Source organism: Galeopterus variegatus, unplaced genomic scaffold, assembly GCF_000696425.1.
Source record: "Galeopterus variegatus unplaced genomic scaffold, G_variegatus-3.0.2 Scaffold322, whole genome shotgun sequence".
Taxonomy (NCBI): domain Eukaryota; kingdom Metazoa; phylum Chordata; class Mammalia; order Dermoptera; family Cynocephalidae; genus Galeopterus; species Galeopterus variegatus.
The window spans coordinates 414,838-434,069 of record NW_007726433.1 but is presented as its reverse complement, the minus strand read 5'-3'; the positions used below and the strand labels follow the sequence as shown (position 1 = coordinate 434,069).

Here is a 19,232-nt window from a genome sequence, read left to right as displayed (position 1 = left end):
CTGAGCGAGGTATGGGAGCAACACCGAGGGTTGCGATCCCGTTGCCGGTCCTGGTCCGGTACGGGCGCGACACTGAGGGTTGCGATCCGTTGCCGGACACGAAAAAAGACAAAAAAAAATAAAAAAGAGAGAGACACTACAATAATGGACAAAGGAAAGTGTGGCGCTACTGCTAATGACTGGAATCCTGTCGACATCGCCGATTGTAGCGCTCTTAATCCTGCCCTGACTACGCCAATTATGGGGCTACCGCTAATGTCGGCATCCTGCTCATGGTGCCAATTGCCTAGCTCTTTCTTAATCCTGTTCCTGACGCCAATTGTCTAGCTCCACGACCACGCTAGTTGTTGGGCTTTCACCTGCTGCTAATCCTGTACCGACTGGGCCAATTGTTGAGCTAAGGCTGGGTCTGGAACTCACAGACCCCTCAAGCCCGTTCACAGACTGTGTCACAAACCCTTCACATGCCAGGCTGGGTCACCAGACCCCTTACGTGCAGGTCTATGAGCTAGGTAACCAGCAAACAGGTAAGCCAGAGGTTAAAAGCATGGCACTCGGTTCTGCAGAGGCCGGAGGCCCCGCCTGCTTCACTAAAACCTCTCCCTCTCTCTCTCCCTTCTCTTCTTCTTTCCTTCTCTCTCTCTCTCTCCCCCCCTCCCTCTCCCGTCTCTCCCTCTCTTCCTCTCTGTCTCTCTCTCTCTCTGTTTCATAGACTGAAAGTGACTATGACAGTCAATTTTTCCCATCTGTTGGAAACAACTCTCAACACTACTCAGTTCTGGTTAACTCTATAATTTCTTTTGTAACCCACTTAGTTGTTCCTGCTGTATCTAATATTGCTTCCCTGCAGTAAGTGTTCTTCCTAGGCAGCCAGGATTCATTAAAGGAAATATATCCCCACATTTTTTATTTTATTCTGAAGGAAAAACCCAAATTAGTTAAATAACTAAATGCCCAATACTGGATGAAAAATAAAAATAGATAAATAATAAAACCTAACTTTAACAGTTAAGCTGTTCATAAAATTCTTCCATCCCTCAGCTTGAATCTGCTTTTATCACCATGCACTACCTCTCTCCATCACATTAATTTACTTTCAAACACTTAATTTTTAAAGCCATCTAATATATGTATGCTTTCTTACAACCCTCCTTCTATGAATTGATACAAAAAGTGAATGAATAGGTACAAGGGTGAACATATAAACACCAATTATATTTTTATAAACTACCAGTGAACAACTGAATAATGAATTTTTTTTTTAAAGTCCACTTAAAACAGCATCAAAAGCCATAATTAGAGATAAATTTAACAAAAATTATTGTATTAGTGTCCTAGGGTTGCCATAACAAAGTAGCACATGCTGGGTGAGTTAAAGAAACAGAAATGTATTGTCTCACAGTTCCAGAGGCTTGAAGTTCAAAATCAAGGTGTGAACAGGGTCATGATCCCTTTGAAATCTGAGGAGAATCCTTCCTTGACTCGTCCCAGCTTCTGATGGTTTGCTGGCAATCTTTCACATTCCTTAACTTATAGATGCATCACTCTAATACTGTATCTTCACATGGTATTCTCACTGTGTGCCTGCACATCATCTTCCTTCTATGCATGTCTGTCTCTGTGTCCAGACTTCCCCTTTTTATAAGAACCCCAGTCATAATGTGTCAGGTCCCACCCTAACAACCTTATATTAACTTGATTATCTGTATAGATAGCCGATTGCCAAATAAGGTCACATACTGAGGTACTGGGGGTTAGGAGTTCAACAAAACTTTTTGAGAGGACACAATTTAAGATATAACAATGTGTAATAAGCTTCACTGAAAAACTACAAAACAGGGCCGGCCCGGTGGCGCACTGGATAAGTACGCCGCTTGGGAAGCGCGGCGGCGCTCCCGCCCGAGGGTTCGGATCCCACATACAAACCGGTTCCCGCTCACTGGCTGAGCGAGGCGCGGGAGCAACACCGAGGGTTGCGATCCCGTTGCCGGACACGGAAAAAGACAAAAGACAAAAAAAACAAAACAAACAAACAAAAAAAAACTACAAAACATTACTAAGAGAAATTGAAGAAGACCTAAATAAATGGAGTTAGACTATCTTCATAGACACAAGGGCTCTATATTAAGACCTCAATTCTCCCCAAATTGATCTATAAGTTCAATGCAACCCCAATCAAATGCGTAACAGGCTTTCAGTAGAAACTGACAAGTTAATTTAAAAATTTATGTGGAAATAGAAAGAACCTAGAATACCCAAAGCAATCATGAAAACGAGTAAAGAAGATGGAGAACTATTACTACGTGCCTCCAAGACTTACTATAAAGCTACAAGTAACCAAGACAGTGAGGGCTGGCCAGTTAATTCAGTGAGAGCATGGTGCTGATAACACCAAGGTCAAGGGTTCTGATCTCCATGTTGGCCAACCGCCAAAAAAAAAAAAAAAAAAGAAAAGAAAAAAAAGGACTCCTATGGCAAGGCTCAGAATACAATACAATGGAAGACAAGCTGTATCCTCGGAAACCTAACAACTCCTTGAATGGAAAAACTTCATGGAACTGTATCACTCAAGACAGCAAGAAGACAAACTGGGCTTTCCAGGACAGCCCTGTTTCCAAATAATTAGGTCTGTGGTCAGGCCAAAAAAAAAAAAAAAAAAAAAGAAAAGAAAAGAAAAAGACTGTGTGACAATAACATTAGAATTAACAAAAAGAGCAATGGAATAGAATAGACCCACACTTACAAGAAAAGTCTTTTCAACAAATGGTGCAGCAATAATTGATGTCCACATGGGAAGAAGTTAACTTCAACCTTTATCTCATATAATTTGCAAAAATTAATTTGAAATGGATCATAGATCTAAACATAAAAGCTATAACTATAAAGCTTATATAAAATAACATGATTATCTTTGCATGAGTGCCTGAGGGTAGGTAAATTTTTCTCAGATAGGCCCACAAAAAGCAATAATCATAAAAGGAAGTAGACTTCATGAAAATTTTAAATTTCAGCTTGTACCGGCTAGCCCCTCCGCCCCCACCCAAAAAAATTCAGCTCATCAAAAGACATATTTAAGAAAATGAATAAGCAAGCCACAGACTAGGAGGAAATATTCACAAAACATATCTGGCAAAGTACTGGTATCCAAAATATATAAAGAATTCCTACAACTTAATGATATAAACACCTTAAGGGGCAAAAGATTCAAACAGACACTTTACAACAGAAGATACAAAAATGGTCAATAAGCACATGAAAAAGGACTTAACATTGGGAAATACAAATTAAAATTGCAATGAGATACTACTACAAACCTACTAGAATAGTTAAAATTAAAAAGATAGTTAACACCAAAAGTTGATGAAGATGTGTGGAAACCAGAGTCAGAAAACATAGATCACAAAACATGTACAAGAATCATCTCAGCAACTTTATTCATAATAGCCAAAAGCTGGAGCCAACTGAAGTGTCATCAACTGGAGAACAGCCAACAAAATATAGCATAGTCAAACGGAATGATACTTAAAGAAACTTGCACAAAAGAATACACACTGTATGATTATTGTTGTGGGTTGATTTATGTTCTCCAGAAAGATATGTTGAAATCCTTACCTCCAATAACTAAGAATGTAACCTTATTTGGAAACAGAGCTGTTGTAGATAAAATTAAGTTGTGTTCATACTGTAGTAGGATGGGCCCAGTCATACTGGTGTCCTTATAGAATAGGAGAGAGACACAGAGGATATGGCCATGGAAATACAGAGACACACAGGGAGAACTCCACCTGACGATGGAGGTGGAGATTGGGGTTATGCAGTTGCAAGTAAAGGAACACCAGAAGCAAAGAGATTGCAAGCAACATCAAAAGCTAAGAGAAAGGCATGGAACAGACTCTTCTACAGCCTTCAACAGTACACATCCCTGCTGACACCTTGACTTTGGACTTCTAGCCTGTAGAACTGGGAGATAATAAACTTGTTATATTAAGCCACCCAGTTTTTGGTACTCTGTTATGATGTGAATAGAATTCTATTTATATGGAATTCAAATGAAGTTCCAGAACAAGTAAAACTCATCTATGATGGAAAATAAAAACAACAGCTGACTTTTGATGGGCTGGTAGTAGGAATTTGAAAGGGGCATGAGAGAACTTTCAGGGGTGATACTAATGTTCTGTGCTTTGATACAATTTTGTGTTAGAAATGGTTATACAGTACCTTCCTCAGTGAAGGTACAATTAAGACTTTATTTCATTATATGTAAAGAAAAAAGTTGTAAGCTAATATTGATCTCTAATAATATGCATACTTACATATTTAGGGGGGAAGTGAAATAAAAAAAATAAAGTAAAGATGGATGGATGAATAGGTGAAATGATACACAGCAAGTATACCAAAATGTTAACTGCCACATGCAGTTATAGGTATGAGTGTTCACTATAAAATTCTTTCAACTTTTCTGTATGTTTAGAATTTTTCATAATAAAATGTTGAGAAAAAATGAGTATACTACGAAAACCACTAAAAAACAAAACCAAAAAAACCAAGCATTGGCAAGGATGTGGTGCAACTATAACTCTCATACACTATTTGTAGGAGTGGCTTTTGGTAAAACCACTTTGGAAAACCAATACCCACCGAGGTGTGGTCTTAAGCTCTACTACACATTTAAACTCAGAAAATCACCGTGGGCCACTTTTGGCATCAGTCTAACAGCATGAAAGCAAGGCAGCCAAGTTAGTCTTTGCTCCACAAAAGCCAACATCTCTTGTAACAACCATACAGGCACAATTCCCCACAAGGAACATGTCCAATTACAATAGCCACTATACTTGGAGAAGCACAAAGGCCAGTATCCCAATCAGTATTTGTAATTCCTCCCAGTGGACAGGAAATTTGTCAATTAGGGATCACTTTTACCATAAGTAATGTTGCATACTAAAATCACTGACATTCTTACATTCATTAGGTTTTCAGAGAAACAAAGCTAGGGATTTAATCAAAGGTTAGATTCTCATGTAGCACAGGAAAGGATTTTACTTTACCCACACCTTAAAACTCCAAAATTCCACTCCTAGGTATACAATATATCCAACAGAAATGTAGACAAATATTCACCAAAATTCATGTGCAAGAATGTTCACAGTAACACTATTCATAACAGCAAAAACTAGAAAACAGCCCAATATCAATGGACACAGAATTTACCATTGCTTTCACGATTTGATATCCATGCAACGTAATACTGCACAGCAATGAAAGTAAGCAAACTACAACCATATATATGGATCAATCTCACCAAATAATGGTGAGCTAAAGAAGCCAGGCACGACAGTACAAGATTCCACTTTCGAAAAGGTACAAAAACAAGCAAAAGTAATCTATGGTTTACAAGTCAGGATAGTGGTTACAGGGATGGTGAGTGAACAGACTGAAAAGGGGCAACAAGGATGATTCAGGAGTTCTAGTAAAGTTCTAGGGCTTGACCAGAATCCTGGTTACACAGATGTGTTCACATCTGTGTGTTATACTTCTGTAACACTTACATGAAAAACAAAGTGAGGAGGTCTATAACAATGAGTGCAGAGACCTGCAGACCTGCTCTCCAACTAAACAACCATAACTGGAGAAAGTTATAAAAAACTGACGATATAAACTCCCTGAAAATTATCCTAAGAGCAACAGCTAATGATGAAACATTTCAAAAAAATCTACTAAATCTCACCAAGAAAAGTAAGTCTGTGGCACTTGAGCCACAATGTACTCCCTCCCTTCACTCTCAGCGCAGCATGCCAGAAGCTCCACTCCAGGTGGGTGGAGCCAAGATAGAGCTCTCTGTCTCCCCATCTCCCAGGAATGGGTTATAGCATTCATCTCTACCCTACCCCTACCCCAAGGAGCAGACTGTCAGCATTTCTCATTACCCCCAGCTCAATGCTACAGAGGCTAAATTCCAAGTGAGTGGAACTGAGAGGCTGCGGCTTCCTTTCCTCCTTCCAGTTCCCACTCATAGAGTGGAGGCTTTACCCCAGACAGCTACAGGTAGAGAATACTGGGACCCCAGTAACACTCATCCCAGCTTACTCATAGGGTGAAGGTTCTGGGAGGCACAAATCAAGAAGACCAGAGGCTACCAAGCCTGCCCAGTGCCCTGCTCACAAAGAGAGAGGTAAACCATTGTCTCCACTTCCAGCTCCAGAGCAGTGCGTTCAGATATTTGGGATGGGGGGTAGGTGTAGGTCCTAATAACTGAAAGCTCCAACAGATCTCCCCCAAAGCAACTGACTTTATTTAGAACAGAATGCAGCTTGGGCATTATAACAATGGACAAAATCTTGCCCTTGACTTTGACATTTTGGGGCCCATAAAACCCCAAACCCTCGAGAACAATTTAGGCAAATACTAGTTTGGGGGGTTTGTTTTCATTTGTTTCCTTTTTCTTAAATGGAGAAAAATGGTGTTTCACTTTTTAAAGGATTTTGTTCTTTCAGCTAATAAACACGCTGGGTTTTACTCACCGATTTCCTCCGTTTCTTGCCCAGAGGCTCTAAGCTTGCATTCCTTCGGATAGTGTTTTTGAATTATTTCCCACAGTTCCATGTTGACAAGGGAATTTTTTCGGGTATGGTACCGAGCCCACGAAGAGACCCGGCGACGACAGAAGGGACAGCATAGATTTGCCTTTTCGACAGTCGACTGGAAGCACGGACTACAGAGCGTGTGGTTACAAGGGAGGGTTATGGGCTCGATTAAGATTTCCACACAGATCTGGCACTGACATTCCGACAAGGAAGGGATGGCGTCTCTGGGTACAGCCATTTTAATATGGTCATAAGAGCTATTCAACATCAACACCTGAAAGAAAAAGAATCATATTTTCGGCCAACTACAGAGAAAGCAAATTAACAGATCTGTGTTAAATATTATGACCAGCAACATATCAGAATTTGGAGAGTAGGAGCATCATACACGTCTTGAAGCAAAAAGGCGCTCTGAGGGTCAAACAGTAATACTCTGGAAGGCGCTGTATTTGCCCATTTTTAACACAAACGTCCAGCAAGAAAACAAATGAACATTCGCTCGAGAGAGCTTGGCCGCGCCGAGACATTAACACCCGTTTTGCGGCAGGGAGACGGGTGGGCTCCGGCTCCCTGGCGCAGCGGGAAGTACGCGCCAAGTTCCCCTCCTCGCTCTCACCAGCTGAGAACGCTCTCCTCTCCTCCGAGTAGCCAAGCTCCGGACCGCGGCTCCAGAACGCTGCTTCCGCCGGACGCTGGGCTCCGCGGGAGCAGAACTTCCGTTTTACCGTTGCTGTGGGGCGGAGCACGCGAGCCCGCGCGTTCCAGCCTTCGGGCGCCCGGTGCAATATCCCGCAGCTCGGCGCCCGGCCCCGCCCTTCCCCTGTTCTCTCGTTTGTCAACCAAAAAGCCTATTCGTTGCGGTGGTGCCGTAGCAACCGGACAACGGCGAGTGACGTCACAACTGCCCGCCAAAACGGCACTTCCTATCCAGAGAACTGCCCAAGGACAGACGAGTCTAAGTTTCGGCTGGGCGGGACTTCCGGGGCCGCACGCACCGCACCGCCCCCCGGCCTGGGAGAGGACCCCGCCCGGTCTCGCCCCGTCTCGTCGGGTCTCGCCCCTCGCGTCCCGTCGCGCCGTGCCCTAGCGCCACAGCTCCTCCTGGTTTAGCCTGGGTAGACCCCGATCTCTTCCTGAGATTTCTCCTCGTAGAGGTTGTAGGAACTTTCGAAAGTCGCGAGACTGGCCAGAAAAAGAGAAACTTCATAGTAAAAGACCCGAGTAGTAATTTTTGTAATTCTTCCCTCGGTACTCTTCAAACTACTTTTTTGTTTCTTAATTCTATTAAGGGGACTAAGCCCCTTAGGTCGTTTTGCAAAGTTCTTAGAAAAGCATCTCGGAGAAAGGTTGTGGTCAGAGAATCCGCAAACCTGGGACAATTTAACAGACATTTAAACTACCTTCTATAGTCCAGCCCCTAAAGTATGCGCCCCAGAGATAGATTGTTTTAGGATTGCTTTCCGTTCCAAGCGTTTGAGGCTTGGGCAAGAGACTTCAAGGCTGTGTCAGTCCTGGGGCTTAGCTGTTTACGTCATGTGCATCATTTATATAACATGCTACTTTATTAATTTTTTTTAATTTTAATTTAATTTAATTTTATTTTATTTTATTTTTTACCGGTAAGGGGATCGCGACCCTAGGCATGGTGTTGTCCGCACCACGCTCAGCCAGTGAGCCCACCGGCTGTCCCTATATAGGATCCGAACCCGCGACCTCAGAGTTACCAGCCCCGCACTCTCCGGAGTAAGCCACGGGGCCGGCCCTACTTTATTAAATTTCAATCTAGAACAATCAAAACTCCACAATAGAGGTTAACAAGAATATAGTTTCACATTTTATACTCGCCCCACCACCCTGGCTGGCCGCTATGGGGATCGAAACCCTTGTCCTTGGGGATACCAGCACCATGCTCTAACCATCTCAGCTAACCAGCCAGACCTAACTTTATGGATTCTGAAGTACGTTTTTCCACTTTGGCATTAACTTTTTGAACTGACAACTGATTTTATAGAATTGAGTTCTATGAAAAAGGCAGAATTTGGCTAGGAAAATCATGGGGAACACACAAAGAATGTGATACCTAGTACTTAACAACCAGGCCTGGGTTTTTTTAAGGAAATATGAAATAGGCATGGAGGAAGAGAAAAGAAAATCACTGTGCATGAAAATGGAATTTTAGGTCTTTTGGGTTTGCTAAGGGCATGGAGGTTGGGACAAAACATTGAAAAAGACCATCCTTTCTCCACTGTTACTCAGCATCACCTTTGTCATAAATCTATTGTCAGTGAATGCTTGATCTATGTTTCTAGACTGTGTTGTGTTCCGTTGTGCTGTTTGCACATGTTTTCACCAACTTCCAAATTTAATTTTATAGCGTCTTGATATCCAGGGGTTTAAGTCCTCCAGTGTTGATCTTTACGATTATGTTAGTTACCCTTATCTTTTTTATTTTTATTTATTTATTTATTATTTTATTTTTTTTTAAAGATGACCGGTAAGGGGATCTTAACCCTTGACTTGGTGTTGTCAGCACCACGCTCACCCAGTGAGCTAACCGGCCATCCCTATATGGGATCCGAACCCGGGGCCTTGGTGTTATCAGCACCGCACTCTCCCAAGTGAGCCACGGGCCGGCCCAGGGAGCTTTTGTAATAATGTGGGTTCAGAAACCTGTGGTCCTCATCCAGTTGTCTACAGTATCATTCCCTTAGCTTGGAATTCCAGACTTCCTAATAAGTCCACCACCTGCTTTTCCCATGGAATCTCCCACTATTCTTTCAAAGATTCAGTTATGATCTATTCACTGTCATCAAAATCTTGTGCTTTTGTGCCATTGCTTCCTCAATTCATCCTAAATGGGTTGCTCTGTGGCCTTGCCTACTTCAAGGATCAATTTAATGTACTTGCTCCAGGAAGTATTTCCCCAGCACACAGTGATACCCCTCCTTATCTTCTTTCTTCCAGGGTATGATTTCTCCAAACAGTGTGTCTGAAGAATGACAAGACTGAGTGAATGTACCTGCCAAACAACCTGTGGTGTCTCTTGTGGTTCATCTTCAACGGTAGCAAAGCAAGGTAACACTTCACTTGGTATTACTATTAGGCCTCACGGCTAGCTTAACATCGACACAGCCAGGTTAAGCAGCTTCCCCCCACCCCCTTCCCTTTTCTGCTCCAGGAACCGAGCAGCGAAATTCCTCTCTTGAGAAGGGGTAAACATGACCGTTGTCATCAAAGGAACGTGATAGGCTTTGGGCTGGAGCCTTTGCACTGATATAGTAACGACACTAATTAGAAGCCTATGCCCTAACTGACCAGGTGTTAGCAGACTACAAGGGCTGTCACCTTGCACACCACTGATTTTGAAATGGCCCATTACTCTTCCAGAACTCTCAAAAGCTTATAAACGCCTGCTTTTCTTTGTTCGGAGGAACTGATCTGGCTCAGTCTCCCCTCCACATCAGTGGAATAAAGCTTTTTGGCTGAAAGCACCTGGTTCAGGTCTCTCTCTCTTCTCCATCTCGCTGAACCTACCAATTACTTCACATCTTTCTCTACCTAACTTCCCTCCAATGTGTTACCCTGCTCACGCTGTCCTGAATTTGCACTTCCCAAATAAAGCATCAGCACTTAATCCTTGCCTTCTGGTGAGGATCCATGTTTTTTAATGTGTCTGTTATTCACAGCATCTAGCACATGGCATTTGGTGTTTGCATTAGTCCGTGTCTGTTGTTATAACATACATACCTGAAATTGGATGGTTTACAAAGAAAATGAAATTTATTTGCTTACAGTTTCTGAGTCTGGGAAGTCCAAAATCCATCTGGTGGTGGCGACAGTGACCCAAGGGTCTCACATTATAAGACAGTGGAAGCAGAGAGAGCAGAGAGAGACAGACTCTCCTTTTCTTTTAAAGCCCTCAGAACCATGTCCCTGACCACCATTTTTAATCCATTCACTACTGCATGATCCTACAGTCCAATCACCTCTTCAAGGTGTCACCTTTCAATTATCATAATAGGATTTCCCAGCCTGTTCACACTCACAGTGGGGGCTAAGTTTCTAATACGTGAAACTTGGGGGGCACAATTCAAGCGTCAATGAATTTTGGGGGGACATAATTCAATCTACTACAGTGTTCAATAAATATTATAAATAAATGGTCAATGTATGAGAATTCTCTTTTTAGTACAAATAATTATGGTACTGTACTAGAGAGCAAATGTACATCAACATACAATTTATAGCATCTCATAATATATATGTTAAGTGTTTTTTACTGTTTGTCTTTTAATAGGTGAAACATTTGCATGGTTCAAAATTCAAAATGTATAAAGTGGATTAACAGTGAAAAGACTTCCTCTTACCTTTGATCCCTAGCGTCTTTGTTTTTTCCTAAGACAACTAATATTGTCATTTTCTTATATCTCTCTGCAGAAGAAACTTATGGCTGTATAAGCTAATAATTGCTATTTATATATATTTATATTTGTTTTTGCCCCTTTTTCCACTTAACAATATATATTGGAAACAAATATTTTAAAACAACATCATAGTGATAACTCCGTATTATTACAGAAGAGCATCATTCTTTTACATGACTATACAGAAAGTGTCCATTTTATCAATATATCATAATTTCTTTAACACTCTTCTCACTTTTTGCTGTAATAAGCCTGCAATATTTTTTTTTTTTTTTTTTTTTTGCCATTTGCAAGATAAATTACTAGAAGTTGAATCATTGGGTCATACGGTAACAGGTTAGTTTTTGACTGATGGTATCAACTCTTTTAGGAATGACTTTTGTTCTTCAGGGGTCCTCACTGCTTTCCCCTTCTCAATGACCTGAACAGCCCTCAGCAAACCATCTTGAAGAGCCTGGTTCTTTACCATGTTAGTGATCATAAGTGTGACATCCCTGATGTACATCGGTCTCACTTTAGTAGCATAGTGTTCTGCCTTGTTACCATGTGCAATAAAGAAGGTACAAAGTGCTGTGATATCTCCTTCTTGCAGCCCACATTCCTCCAGCACAGACTCCCACACAACTCTAATGTGCTTGTTCTTGACTTTTCGTCTAAGAACAGATGCTAATGTGGGAAGACCTCTCACTAGGTCTGGTAGCTTCTCAAGGACACGAGTGTGCAAACAGGTAAGTACTTCAATGATGTAGCTGTATAAAATATTCAGTTCCATTGAGGTGAACCTACAAAAAATGTGGAGATTTTCTTAAGCAATAAAGCACTTTATGTACAAGCATAAAATGAATTTTGTTAGGATTACTCAATATTAACCCACTAGGCGAAACAGTTGTTGTATTTTTAAAAATAATTACTTTATAATTAGAGCCTGTACTAAACTGGATAGCTGAGTTCTCAGTCCACTCATACTAGTTCCTCAGTGGCAGGAGATTTATAATATCCATCTCTGTTTTAATAAGACTTTGGCAAGCAAGGGATGAGTTGTGTACCACAGTACCTGGCATATGAACAGGTGCTAAATTAATATTTTTTGAATGAATGAACCGAAGAAAATGTAATTTCTTCACAATCATTTGTTGGAATCATATTAAGAAATTCTGTTTTGTAATGACCACTGGAAGCTCTCACAAAGCAGCCACAAAATTCCACTGGTTTTTCTACTGATACTCACTTAAGTGCCAAAACTGCTGTCCACATCTCATCTTGGGCTGCTTGGCTTGCCAAAGTCTTGCTATGATGTTCAAATTTCTGTGTCAGATTATCCTTGGCAAAGTCCAGTTCTTTGAACTGTGCTTCTAAAACTTGGAGTTTCTGGTCTACTCTATAGGATAAAAGAATCAAAGGTTAGTTTAAATTGGGACAAAATTAAGGTTTTGCCTTAAGCTAAGGCTCTAATTCATTATTTACAACCACTACCAAATTTGGGTAATTATTTAAATTTAAAATTATGAACAGATGTTCACATTTGCCATTTCCTCTAGCTATCCTCCTTGCTCTTTCATTTCTTATATTGCCAAACTTTTGAATCATCTGCTCGTTTGAATTATCTGTCTTTGTATTTATTGTCTTTGTATTATACTTTAAGCCTTAAAGAGTATTTTATACAAGCACTACTTTGATTTCACAATAACCATACGAAGTGAAGAAGTCATTTTTACTATTATACAGATAAAGAAATTGAGTTTCAGAAAGATTGAGACATAATGCCATATAGCTAGCTAGGGCTGGGACCAGTATACAATTAGGTGGCTTTCTCTATCCTAGTCTGATTGTTCAACTCCTATCCTTCCTTCACCGGTCAGCTAGAATTCCACTGCCTTCTTGAAATCCTTCTCGACTTGGAGATCTCACCCTTCTACTTCTCTCTCACAGGGACTGCCTGTACTACCATCACTCTCTACTTCCTGCTTTATTTTATTATTATTACTATTTATTTTTATTTATGTATGTATTCTGTGGCTGGCCAGTATGGGGATCCAAACCCTTGGCCTTGTTGTTATAAAACCACACTCTAACTGACTGAGCTAACCAGCCAGCCTCTTTTTAGAATTAGCTTTTCATGAACGAATTCTTGTAAGTTCTTGTAAGCAAGTGGATCAGAGACTATTTCTTAGATATTTTTACTCCTGTCACTCAATACCTAGCAGAGGCCTTACACAGAAGTAATAAAGTATTTTGCATATGATTGACATCTGTGATTTGAGGGAGGTACTGAGCTGTGTAATCCAACATGGGGATTTGAGTAGTTCTGAATAGCCCTGATCATCAAAGGTGCTGTAACACCAGAATTATGTCTAATTGAACCACAAAGAACTGGAGTAACTTGACTCACTTGCCTGAAGCCACCCACTTTGTCTTTATGAAGGACGTGATGCACAAACACACATGCCACTTCTCTGAGCTTCTATTTCCCCAATGACTTGAATATCGTTATGATTACCCAGGGTTCTATCCTTGTTCATCTTGCCTTCTTGGCCCTCAGTTTCTACCAAAGCTAATTCAGTTTCAGGTACCACCTCTTTCCTAAGCTCTAGACTTGTGTTTTCAACTATGTTTTGCACATCTCCACCTGGCTGGAATGTCAAACTCAACTATCCTAAGCTGAACCTATTAACCCTCCCTCGCTCCCTCCCTCGATCTTTAGAAATTACTATGGAGGAATTTTCTCACTACTTTGAATTCTATTTACACATAGATAAGACTTGGTATAAAATGTGCATTTCATAGGAGTATTAGCCTGCACGACCTAATATGCCAGCAATCTCTGTCTACAAGTCAAAACCATATCATCTGGCATACTGTTTGTATTAATTTTTAGACCTTTAAGATTATATTGCTTATACGTCAACTCTAGAGACAAACTCAAGCTTGTCAATCAGTATAAAAGTTTACAATTGCAGCAGTTCTTTGGAATCCTCTCACCGAAGGGCAATCCCAGAATTCCAAATAAATCTTAAACAACATGCAAATCTGAGCACAGTCTCTTTTTTACTATAGTTCCCTAGCTCAGTTAATGACCTCACCATCTATCCAATTGCTTGAACCAGAAATTTCAGAATAATTCTCAACTTTGTTTTCTTTCTCCCATTAATGTCTCTCTAATCTATCCCCTCCTTTCCATCCGCACTAAACCAGTTCATCATCATCTTTCACCTGGATCTAGAATTACAGTATCCTAACTGGACCCCTGCTTTCAGTCTCTAATCCATTCTCCAGACACAATTCTTTCAAGACAAAATTCAGATCATGCAACTCAACTGATTTCATACATATGTGTGTGTGTGTGTGTGTATATATATATATATGTATGTATGTATCATATATAAGACAAAATTCAGATCATGCAACTCAACTGATTTCATACATATGTGTGTGTGTGTGTGTGTGTGTGTATATATATATATATGTATGTATGTATCATATATATATATATATATATACATATATATATATATCTTTTATGACAACCTGACTTGCCCGGTGATACATTTAGACCCAAACTGGATCTCCTCAGCAGAAAACAAAAAACCCTTTACCCTTTTGCCCCATCTTCTGCCGGTCTTCTCACATATCCTACTCACCAATCAACATGAGACATCTAGCTGTTGACTGAATACAGTATGTGATTCCAAGCTTATATATGGCTTACATGTACTGTTTCCACAGCCTAGAATTCCTTCCCATATTTTTCTTTCTCATAAACTTCTACTCACACTTTGAGATCCAATTTAAATGTCCCTCTATGAAGGGTTTCTTTTCCTAGTGTCAAAGGCAAAATTAATCTATCCTCCCTTCATGTTCTCATAGCCCTTTAGAAACATCAGCTTTATAAGGTCAATTTCATTAAATTAAAAGAAGCCACATTTTACTTATTTTTGTAAATCTAGCATTTAGCACATGCATAAATTGAATGGAGTTATAGTACCAGGGAGTAGATTTTTCTTCCTTTTTTTTTTTTTTGGCAGCTGGCTAGTATGGGGATCCAAACCCTTGACCTTGGTATTACAGCACCACACTCCAACCAAGATAACTGGCCAGCCCTCTTTATTATTAATTTACTTATTTCTTGAGCCTGGAAGACTTAAACCACTTTAACAGAGACAGAATTCTAATTAACATGTCTGTATTTCTTTGCTTATTTCTATTCTTCATTCTTCTTCTCTTACCCATCTTCACAGAATAGCAGACCCATGCTTGCTCCCTCCCTGTAGCCCTTAGCAACCTTTTCATAGCCTCCTTCAAGGACATCAGGGTTGTGGTTTCATTGTTCATCTTCTTAAGGCAAAATGAAAGGAAACAAAACAAAGCAAAACAAAAACCCGATAGATGTTCGAATCCAGGATTTTCTGCTGTGTTCCACTCAGCAACAGGCAGCAGCAGCATGAGCATTTGATCTAAATTCTGCCTGAAAGGTCATTCAGTACAAGAGGCTTTTAATAACTTGTACATCCAAATATAGCTTCAAAGAACTGCTTGTGTGAACACAGGTGTCCTGGAATGCACTATAACATTTGCCTTTGAAAACTGAACCATAGTACATCAACATAGAGCAACAAGCATATATTATTATGTCTCTGTATATTCTGGTAAATGTATATACAAATATATAAATGTATACATATACTAGGATTAAATTTGATGAAAATGTTACACTTATATTTTAACAGCTTCATTATTCAATTACAACCTAAATTAGGTTAAAAGAGTGCTCCAGATCTTTTATGATGATATCAAAACTAAAAATCTCACTAACCATTATTAGAAACTACTAAATATTTATTGAGAACTTGTAGTATTAGATTAGGAATTGGATATAAAAACACACATAAAACAGGATTCCTGTTTTCATGGAATTTAAAATCTAATTGGGGAGATAGAACATACACTTTTTTAAAAAGTACATAAAATGTCATGGGGTACATAGCTACAGACCATAAAAATCATAGAAGATGAGAAAGCATGTCAATGAAATCTTGGGTCAATAGGGAAATACTCACGTTCAACTTGGATTGGCCTAAAGGGAAATGTAGGTCTTTATTCTCAGAGAGGTGTATGAAGGATATTACAAACTGGAGAAGTTGTGTGAACAAAATCACAAAGGTGACAAGGTAAATGATGTCAATAAATGGGTATGTTTTCAGCAAAAGATTTAGGTGAGGTGCTCACTTCGGCAGCACATATACTAAAACTGGAACGATACAGAGAAGAGTTACATGGCCCTTGTGCAAGGATGACACACAAATTCATGAAGCATTCCATATTTTTCTATGTCTGGGCTTAGTTTGTTCTTCATTTTCTTGTTTCTTAAGGTGCAGATGTGATTGTTGATTTGAGATATTTATTTTTTATTAATGTACATTAACATTAAATACATTTCCCTTTTAGCACTGAAAAAAAAAAAAGATTTAGGTGAGGAAAAGAAAACAATAACAACATTTAAACTAATAAGAGCCAGGGCTGGCTGGTTAGCTCAGTTAATTAGAGCATGGTGTCATAACACCAAGGTCAAGGGTTCAGATTCCTTTATTAGCCAGCCACCAAAAAATAAAAATAAACTGATGAGCGAGGACATGTATTTGTTCATTTATTGGAAAATCGGATAAAATACTGTATCAGTTGTGTGTTTTTCAAATATTTTCTCCCACAGACTTTTTTTTATAACAAACTTGCAGCGTAGATCCTGCCTACTTTCTATTGCATAGAACAGATCTTTGAAAGAATGCTGTGCTCAAGAGCTAAACAGCAGGGCTAAGAAGTAAACAAATGATACATTGCTCTGCTCAAACAAGCCTTTAGGAAAGCAGCAGCAGTTGTTGTCCTAGAATGAATCAAGTAGCAACAATTGAATACTTTGGGTACTTTGGGTACTATAGTTTGAGTACTGAACCTACTTTCTATTGCATAGAACAGATCTTTGAAAGAATGCTGTGCTCAAGAGCTAAACAGCAGTGCTAAGAAGTAAACAAATGATACATTGCTCTGCTCAAACAAGCCTTTAGAAAAGCAGCAGCAGTTGTTGTCCTAGAATGAATCAAGTAGCAACAATTGAATACTTTGGGTACTTTGGGTACTATAGTTTGAGTACTGAAAAAACAGGGTAATGTTATCTCCAGAGGCTTCCTATCCAGGGAAAAGATCCAGGAGTTTTTGCCAGAGATCAAGTTGCCATTAGTAAAGTTACTAATGGCCACCTTGCTTTAAGAGATTTTGTAACAGTAGCACAAGCGGATGGAATTAGGATTTGTCAAAATGATACTTTTTGTTAAAGGGCTACCAACCTGGTTTTACTCACTGCACTTTGCTCACTGTACAATCTTTAAGAACGTGCATTCAACTCAGATATTTATCTACAACAAATGTCAGAGAAAGGGGTTCTTTAACTTGGAAATTTATAAAGGATACAGAAAAATTCATTGAGAATGTCTGAATCCATACTCTAGAATGAGAATTCCACACATTTTATCTGCTCCATCACCAGACTCAACCTTGCACCTGGCTTGGTTATCATACATAAGATCCAAACAGTACTGATTCTAGGCAGTCACTTCATTTGCTTGCAACCTGCTTGTGTTTATTTCCTTCTCCCACACTTCTAGATTCCAGTTTCTAAAACCTGGTTTTGCGGATCCCTATATCGGCCAGCAGCCAACAAAAGTAAAAATAAAAATAAAATAAAATAAAACCTAGTTTTGGTGTTGCCTCTAGTGTCCTGATTTTGGTGTCCTTCAAACCAAACTATCTTTGAGCTCTGATAAGATTGGTACAAATTCTTGTCTATCACTTATTAGCTACATGAGCTTGTGGAGGTTACTTAATATCTCTCAGTCTGTGTTTCTGTATTTGTAAGATGGGGATGGTAGCAGTATTGAAAAACCTTTAGAGAGATAAAACCTCACTTGCCCACAGAGAGGATCTGTTGTTAACACAACCTGTATCAGCATCCTTCCCTTCTCTGTCTCACTTTCCTACTTCTGTACTACATGTGCTTCCTGGAATCATCTCACAAACTATGTGCAATTCTTATCTCAGGTTCTGCTTCTGGGATAAACCAAATTAAGATTGTACCCTTACTTTCTGTGTGAGACATTTTTTATTCAAGCATCAATCTTAAATAACCCTAGCAGACACTACCAGCTAGATCAGCTATTGACCCCAAAATATGTGTGTTAGTTCAATTTTATTTTAACATATATATACATATTCATAGGCAGTGGGGGTGGGGAGATTCATGGAAGATTCCACGAAGGAACTGGTGGAAACCATACAAATGGTTTATTTACTTAAAATCTACTTAAGTTTTTTTGTTTTGTTTTTAGTTAGTAAGGTTGTTTTTAAACTAAGTATAACATACACACAGAAAGCTATTGGGCTGGCCTGTGGCTCACTTGGGAGAGCATGGTGCTGACAACACCAAGTCAAGGGTTAACATCCCCTTACCGGTCATCTTTAAAAAAAAAAAAAGAAAGAAAGCTAGATATCATAAGCATGATGATATCACACACTCATATAACCTTAACCCAAATCAGGAAATAGTATATTGCCAACATGCTTGAGCCCCTTCATGGCCCTTCCCAATTATTATTCTTCCTCTCTTCCCAAAAGATAACCACTATATTCTCATTATGTGTTAGTTTTGCTTGCTTTTGAATTTTTTGTAGATGGAATGATACAGTATGCATTTTAACAGCTTTATTGAGTTACAATTCATATATCACACAATTGACTCATTTTAAATGTATATTTAGAATATTCAGAGTTGTACAACCATCACCACAATCATTTTTAGAACATTTTCATCACCACAAAAAGAAGCCTTGTACCCATCGGCAGTCCCTCCCCATTTCCTTCTATTCCGCCCGCCACAATCCCCACTAGGCAACTACTCATCTTTCTTTCTTTTTTTTTTTTTTATTGTAACATAGTTGATTGTACATATCTGTGGGGTACACAGTTGAATGTCATTACCTGTGTGCAATACATGGTTCTCAAATCAGGATAATTAGTATACTCAACATTATACAGTGTAATCGTTTTTCTTGGCGCTTTACCAATTCCTCCCTTAACCACCTCCACCTCCTCCTTTCCCACCTCTGGTAACCTCAGTTCTGTTCTCTCCTTTTTTTTTTTTCCTTTTTGTCTTTTTTCGTGTCCGGCAACGGATCGCAACCCT

General features: G+C 39.5%; 2 protein-coding genes across 2 annotated transcripts in view; both read right to left on the bottom strand.

The window, feature by feature from the left end:
- RNF168 (ring finger protein 168, E3 ubiquitin protein ligase) overlaps window positions 1-7,270 on the bottom strand; it is a 27,157-nt gene extending 19,887 nt beyond the window's left edge. Inside the window, exons 1-2 of the mRNA XM_008567488.1 lie at window positions 7,198-7,270; window positions 6,519-6,855 (exon numbers count right to left, since the gene is read on the bottom strand). Coding sequence (XP_008565710.1) covers window positions 6,519-6,849 — 331 coding nt within the window. The 5' untranslated portion in view covers window positions 6,850-6,855; window positions 7,198-7,270. The remainder of the gene's footprint in view (window positions 1-6,518; window positions 6,856-7,197) is intronic.
- A 4,072-nt stretch (window positions 7,271-11,342) lies between these two features.
- On the bottom strand, window positions 11,343-15,334 carry LOC103586243 (chromosome unknown open reading frame, human C3orf43). The gene is made up of 3 exons (XM_008567471.1): window positions 15,285-15,334; window positions 12,234-12,383; window positions 11,343-11,787 (listed from the first exon to the last, which is right to left on the bottom strand). The coding sequence occupies exons 1-3, from the start codon at window positions 15,332-15,334 to the stop codon at window positions 11,343-11,345; spliced, it is 645 nt and encodes a 214-aa protein (XP_008565693.1).
- Window positions 15,335-19,232: the final 3,898 nt, after the last annotated feature.